The following is a 7,603-nucleotide window of genomic DNA, read 5'->3' as shown; positions in this document are numbered from 1 at the left end:
TTTATCAACGGCGGGGGAAAAGTGACCGAACGTCCAGGTCTGGTTTTTGTAGTTCATGTGGTTGAGGCACTCACACACACAACCGCACAGATATAAATGTGGAAGCAGTGTGGATGATGCGTCAGTGCCGGTGTGCAATTATCACCATGGCAACCTGTTGTCGTCGTCTCACACGCGCCCTGCCTTCCCGCCACCCGGGAGCTGACCGACAGATCCATTCGTCTGATTCGTTTCTGTTCATTTGTTTGTGCTTTCCATCCATTTTTCATTCCTCACCTCCACAGACTCCTCCGAATATTTCATTTCATTTGCCGCCACACAGACATAGACTGAGGTAGACACATCGTTCCTAGTGTGTATTAATCAAATTGTTTTTTGTTTTTTGTTTTTTTTTTTTGGATGATCTACTTGTTGGTAATCAATGTGTGCAATAACGGTTGTTCATCTCACTTTGTAACCCGGTTTTAATTGATGACATGAATGCAAGATAACCTTATTTTTGTAAAGAAACCTGAAAAGTGTAAAAAGTATGTATGTATATGAGGAAAACTGACGCTCGCACTGGAGCTCCGGTGTGATAAAGAAGAGGTTTGGTTTTAGAGGACGAAGGTTTCCCAGAGGCCTCGGAGGCAGCCGTTGTTGGGAAGCCTTCTCCGGTGAGTCCTGCTGCCTGGACTGTAGCTGGCGCTCTCTTAGGAGAACACCCCCACCACCACCGAGGCACGATCGGGCCCCCCCCGGTCCTCTCCTTCAGCCTGAGGGGCTTTGATGAGCCCAGATCCTGATCAGATGTTGAGGGGATCTTTTATTCACTACTTAGGGCTCTTAGGATCTGAACGTTGTGCATACTGGGGGGGGGGGCGGCCTTCGCTTACAGCAACCCCCTGAGGCCAAACCAGACTGAGCTGAACAAAATCCAGAGCTATTTTTCACACGGAAAATAATGAAACATTGTTTTGTATATCAGGGATGAATAAATTGGATTTTAACAAACAAGAATTTGTTTGTTGGCTTTTGTTTCTTCATGCCTTGATGTGTGTTTCTCTGCAGCTGCGTCCTCGTTCCCTTCAGCAACAGCTGGAAAACACCTGGAGGCCCGTTTTACTCCTTCGCTCGCACTCCCGCTGGGGAATCGCAACAACGTTCGTTAGTTCATTTTGTTCTAAATCTTTTTATGCGTTTTGATTGGCCAAGAGTTCGCCACTGCAGTGTTTCCATTTCTGCAACTTTTAGCTTGTGAATTCATCGAACAAATAAATGTTCGAGTTGGTTTTTTTTTTTTTGTTTTTTTTTTTTAAATTGGAAAGCACATTTCTTGTCAAAGCTAATTTCCTCAGCGTGGGGAATTTGATTAGCCACAAAGAAAAAGGTCCTGACCCCCAGGATTCAGCAGGTAAGCGCTCGCTCTCCCAGACTGTCTGCGTCTCTTACCAGCAATAACATCAATCAGCCTGCACATCATCTCCAAAGTACAATCACAGATCCACATCATTATTATTATTATTATTATCTATTAGGAGCTAATGTTAGAACTGTTCCTGCAGGAAAGGGTTCATTTAGCAAAGTGACAAAGCTCTTCTCATTTATTTTTTTGTTAGTTGTATAAAAACATTATTTTACCACTTCAACTGGACTGAACTAATGTTAAATCCCTTTATCTCTCTAATGAAGCAGTTTTGTAACCAGCATCAACGGGAAAAAAGGCTTCCAAAAACTGAATTTTACACATTAAAATTTAGGTTGAGGTTTTCTAGACTTAAAAATCAAAAGTTAAAAAAAAAAGGACAGTTAGCGACGAGCTGTAGCAGCTAAAAAGTCATTAATTAGCTGATGATCATGCTGCTGCCCCAAAGAAGCCAAAAACATTGTGCTGCATATAAATAATGTTATTGTATTATTTCTTTAGAAGTGACATGTAAATTTGATGCTTTAAAAAAATTTTGTCAGCTGTCATCCGACTCCCCCCCCACCCCAAACAAAACCCGCCATTCTTATCGTTTCTATGACTTTTATTTTATACCTACTTATCTTACCATGACCTCAAAATAATTCAGACATTTAAAGGTTGATCTTAGCTTAAAAAATTATGATATGACATGTTGAAAAAAAAAAGGAAAAAAAAGGAAAACTACAAAGTGACGCAGGACAAAAAGGTCAAAGGGGTCACCGTAGATAACAACAAGGCCAAAACTATTTATAAAATTCTGAAACGCTGCAGTAAATTAATGATACAAAAACAACAGCGGCTGAGATAATGAAGCTGTATGAGGCCTGAAGTCAGAGATGAGCCTCACTGCGGTAGGTGGGAGCACCTGAGGGCTCCAGGCCAGCGAGGACCGTAGTCCGGCGGACGCTCACCACCAAGGTACCGTCGGGGTTCAGGGTCCCGCTGACCGACAGGGGGTCCATATCCTCCGGGAACAGGGACTTGTGGGTGAAGGTGTCACTGATGCTTCCGTCATCCAGAACCTGAAAGACGTGAGCTGAAAGTTAGAGACGGTGGAAGGTGGAGGGACGTGAGAGGAAAGATGTGAGGGTGAGAAAAGAGTGTGAGAATCATTGAAAAAGGAGGCAAAGAGGTCATCGCTGCTCCGCTGGTGTAAAGAGACCCCCCCCCCCAAAAAAAAAAAAAAGGGGAAAGGAAAACGAAGACTGACAAGTTCTCTCGAGAGACTTTTCGTGCGGTTAAAGGCCTGAACGGTTGTGGAGTTTGACCAATTTGTCTGCTGACCCCTGTTAAAATGATCCTCCTGCAGCGCAGCAGAAACATTCCCTCCTCGCTCCTCCGCTCGTTCACCTTTTCAACACGATTAACGTCAAACTGTGAAGGAAAACGGCGGACGAGCTGCAGCTTCTCTGCAGAAAATGGCTGACTGCCACTGCCGGTCGATGATTATTCTTATTAGACATGTCTAATAATTACCATTAAAACCTGACAGAGCAGGCTAATGTTTCCTCGGAGCATTAAATACTAAAGTTGGTTTAGTTTTTGCATTTGCACAAAAGCTGGAATTCTCAGATTTGACATTTTTGCATGATTGCTTGATTATTGCTCGTCAAACCGCTAAATTGGTCTGAGTCCTGAGTAAGTTCATCCAAACCGCAGAGTCATCCCAGTCACGCATGAATACGATGATTGTTGTGCGTTTGTGTTTGTCAGCTGCTTTATACTCACAGACCTTCTGGGCCTGGATGACAACGTGGTGTTTAAAGGCCATCACCACGATGTCATGTGGCTCAAACTGGCTGACGTCAGCAGACATGTAGTAGCTGTCTCCAAGACAACGTACGCCGCCGCCAGCAGCACTGCTCTGAGTGGTCACAGCGCCACCTACAGGAGCTGCAACGGAAACCAAACGCAAATAAATGCTGCAATTTTTGATAACTACACTAAACTATAATTTTTTTAATTGTTAGAAATGGGAAAAATCTGCTTTCACTCCTGTAAAGAATGAACACATCAGAAAACAAGAAAAATAAAATAAATAAAATATAAATATAAATATATAAATAAAATAAAATTTTTCATTCATAGAATTGAAAAGTGTTCAATATTAAAGCCACCAAAAGACCTCATGAAATGAATAATCATATGAATGAACAGCCAGGCATAACATTTTAGAAATGAACCAAAGGAGTATTAAATAACTTACAAAACGAAGCTTAATTCTTTTTCTGCTTCAAAACTTTCTGAATGTATATTTCAAAGGTTATTAATTAGCCGGCTAGCTAAGACATGCATTAGCATTACTGTTCGCTCTCTCTCTGTTATTTCATTCCAAATTAATTCTTTTATTTTTTGCCCCAGCTAGCAGCAGCGTGGCTAAAATCTGCTGGCGCCTGTTCAGACAGTTACTTTAAGAGAAAGACAACACCGCTGTCACTTTTTTCTTTTTTGGAAGGCATTTATGTTTTTCATTATGAGAGCTCTGTATATTCAAGCTATTGTTCAGTTGTTTGAGTTGGGTTTTTTTTTCTGTATTTTCATTTTCCAACCTCCAGACTAAAAGGTAATTAAAAGCCTCAAGAGACTGCAGCTTCTGTGTTTTTCTGCTGGTTTGATAACTGAAAAATCAGTAAAGAAAAAGGCTTCACGCATCAGACACTAATGGGTCTGCTTTTTTTTTTGCTTGTTTTTTTTTTTTTTAGCTGACGTTTAGTAAGATTGTTCTGGCTGTCATCACTTCTCGTGACGTTCTTAAATGAGCCAGATGGGTCTGGGAAATCAAATATTGATTATGCTCTAACTCGCCTGTGGCGTCGCACCGATGAGAAACCTTTTTATTGTTGTGGTCATTACTGCAGAACTATAACACTTCATATTAAGCCTGTTTTAGTTTGGCGCTCCACCTTTTCTTTCTTCGTCTCATTATGAGGCTGTTTTTTTAATTTTTTTATTTTTTTGGAGTCATGCAGACTCTATTGCAGTACACAGCAGCTCTTACAGCTCCGGCTCATTAGTCTCTCTGCGCTGCAGGCCTTTTTCTTCTCCGTGGTGTTTTTTCTTTCAATCACCCCATCACCATAACGTAAGATATTAACGCTGCTTTCCTGCCCCTGGAGAAAAATGAATGAAAAATACTCTGCGGCACCAAAGCGGTGCCCACGAGCAAGGCACCAAGACCTCAACTGAAGCTACGAATTTCAATTTCAATCCATATCAAGCTTGACTAGCTATGTTTTGTGTGCAAATCTGCCTCTTCCAAAACAAAGAACCAAAGAGGAGAGGAACAGATCACATGAAGCTTTTATCTCTTTAAACCTGAGGTCAGCACCTGGAGGAGAAGCATGTAGCATATTCTTTACAGTAATATAACCGGAACCAACGTCGCCTGCTGTACCCAGCTGGGACGCAGCTCTAAGTTCAAATGGATCCCTTTTAACGCTAAAATATTATTGAAATGATCCTCAAATGATCCTCCAGCTGTTTGGAGGATAACAGCTGGAATCTGTTCAGATGTGAACGTATGTTGGACTCAGGCGGACTGAAGTTTTATTGTGCTCTCCCAGAAGTGAATTTTTATGGTTGTCTTCAAAAGACTGCAGGTAGTAAAAAGTCAGTGGAGGGTCACGAGAGAGGAAACACCCACTTTTCTTAACATTTGGAAGAAATCTACAACGTAATAGAAAGCTTGACTGGTGTGATAACAGCTCCCTTACCGGTGAGTCCAAAGGAGGATCTGGTCTGTCTGCTGAAGGGGGCCAAACAGCTCCCAGAGCCTTCTTCTCCAAACAGACTGGAACGATCAGCAGAGTCCAGAAACGGCTCAAAAAAGGAGTCCAAGCGGTCGGGGGAGCCGCCCAGAGAGCCCTCTGAGCGATATGAGCTGGAGGTGCTGTAACGTGACGATGAGCGGTAAGATGAAGAAGATCTGTGACTAGATGTGAGAGAAGCCATAACAGAGAAGGAGAGAGTCCTTTTGAAACACAGTCTCAGTCTCGATGCAGACAAAACCTCCGCAAACAAACAAACGATTCCAGTTACTCAGATTCAGCAGACTGAAGCACAGGCCGACCCGTCAGCCTCTCCCTCACTGTCCAGGCGTTTTTGTTGTGGGTCTTTATAAAGTCCTGGCACATTGTGGGTTAGTAGAGCACAGCATGAGCCCCATATTGTGTTCTTTCTTTAGCCATAAATGGCAGTGTGTCACTGCCACTGGAGCCAAGAATGTAACGGACAAACTGATAAAGAGAACACACACACACACACACACACACACACACACACACGAGATAAGGGTGAAGGGATGTCAAGATGTTTCTGGCGTGCGGTCAGAAATAGCAGAGAGGTGTAACGGTTGGGTCGACTGTGACACTGAGCCTGCACACAGCGTGAACGCTTTATCAATAATGTAAAGAGAAAACTGCCATCTCAGTTCTGCTTACCTGCTAATGGAAAAGCCAGAAAGCTCAAATCTGAAAATGTGGAGTTCTTTCTGAGAGAACAAAGTCAAGGCCAGAAGAAAAAAAAGTTGACCTTTACATTCCTGCTGTAAGAAGCTGCTATTGTGCGAACATTTACCTCTAGACAACAGATTCGTCCTCCAACCTCCAACATCAACAACGACAGACACTGTCACATTCAAAGATGTGAAAAATGACGTCACACTTTGCCCTTCAGAATGAAGCAGCAGGAGCACGCCGCATGTGAGCCACACACCTGAAACCTTCTGGTCGAGATCGGCAGCCTACGTCAAAATTATGTCTCGCCTGCATCTTTTCTCATCTAAAACAACCTGCACATTTTTTAAAGACTCGTTAAAATGCAGTTCTAGAAGAAGCCTTCACTGTACAGATGATACAGCCAGAGGAGGGAAAAAAAAAAACAAAAAAACAAAGGTTGAATGTTTGTTTCAACTCCTCACAGTCAGCAGCAGTCGGGTTGAAACCTTCAGCTCCCCAGCCAGATCCAGGAGGTCCACCGGGAGCAGGTTTATTCTCTGGGCAGAACAGTTCAGCCTCTGGAGCCTCGTCTAGAGTCTGACCTCAGACAGATGGCGTCGGAGCGGCGGGGGGGTGGGGGGGGGGGGGGGGGGTGGATGACCTGATGTTCAGAAGGCAAAAGCAGACAAAGCGCTGAGCAGCTGGGGACAGAACAAGAACACAAAGAAGGTTCAAACAGGGTTTTTGACCACCAATCCATTAGTTTCAAAAATCACATTAATACAAGAAAAACTGCTGTGTGATTTTTAAAATATGTGGCAAAGACCTGAGATTCTGGAAGAAAAAAAAAAGTGATCAGCTGCAGAAAAACGATTGATGTCTTTTCACTTGAAATTAATGTCTGATGTATTTTTTTTTTTTTGTGGTGCCACATTAAAGCGCTGCGTCTTGTGTTGATGTTTTTCATCCAGCAGCTGCAGATGTGTTAAGATTCAAAATAAATAAATAATAAAAAAAAAAAGGGTTATGAGGATTTATTTAAGTCTTGACCCAAATTTGCTGGTTATATTTCAGTTCAGCGAGCGCGCACACCCGAACCTCAAAATCCGATTTCTCACTCTGTTGTGGAGCGTTGAACTTTTCATGGTTGCCTGAACTCGTAAAGTCAAACGCGGCTCTATTCTGTTTCCAACGAGACCAGATGAGATTTGGCCCTCAGAGAAATCACACTGACTGTATTTATCTGCAGCATTCATGCAGGTGAGCTGCCACAGCTAATGTTATGAGATATAAAGTTTATTTTCTGATTACTGAAACGCCTTTTTGTGACATCGTATGAGGTTCTTTAATCATGAACAGAAAATCTGTGACTTTTCTGTTCAGGAATGTGATGATATGTTACGTTATATCATCACAAACGGTGTGTCTGACTGTGTTTTTCCATTTTCTTTCATTTCAGAAGCCGCCCGCTGCTCCGTCTGCCGGGTAATTTATGTGACAGAATATCTCCAGACAAAAATAAAACGAGAGAATGAAAGAGAGGCCAAATGAAAGCGAGTGTTCTTGTAGTCCGCAGGTCAGAGAGACTTAAACAGGAACAGTTGAATTCTCTGGAGGTGATTTAGCTGCGTTACCTTTCAGCGTGGTCTGGTCTGATCCTTCTGTCTCCAAAGTCTCACGCAGATCATCACTCATCTTCAACCGCATGGCAGTCGTAAAG

The 7,603-nt window shown here is 42.7% G+C and overlaps 1 protein-coding gene across 1 annotated transcript; it reads right to left on the bottom strand.

Annotated features, from left to right (window-relative positions):
- Positions 1-2,277: 2,277 nt before the first annotated feature.
- On the bottom strand, positions 2,278-5,398 carry hspb12 (heat shock protein, alpha-crystallin-related, b12). Its single transcript, XM_029518401.1, has 3 exons — positions 5,161-5,398; positions 3,180-3,340; positions 2,278-2,469 (listed from the first exon to the last, which is right to left on the bottom strand). The coding sequence occupies exons 1-3, from the start codon at positions 5,396-5,398 to the stop codon at positions 2,278-2,280; spliced, it is 591 nt and encodes a 196-aa protein (XP_029374261.1).
- Between the last annotated feature and the right edge of the window lie 2,205 nt (positions 5,399-7,603).

Source organism: Echeneis naucrates, chromosome 13 (assembly GCF_900963305.1).
Source record: "Echeneis naucrates chromosome 13, fEcheNa1.1, whole genome shotgun sequence".
Taxonomy (NCBI): domain Eukaryota; kingdom Metazoa; phylum Chordata; class Actinopteri; order Carangiformes; family Echeneidae; genus Echeneis; species Echeneis naucrates.
Note: the sequence above shows the minus strand (reverse complement) of the source record. Positions and strands in the feature narration are given on the sequence as shown.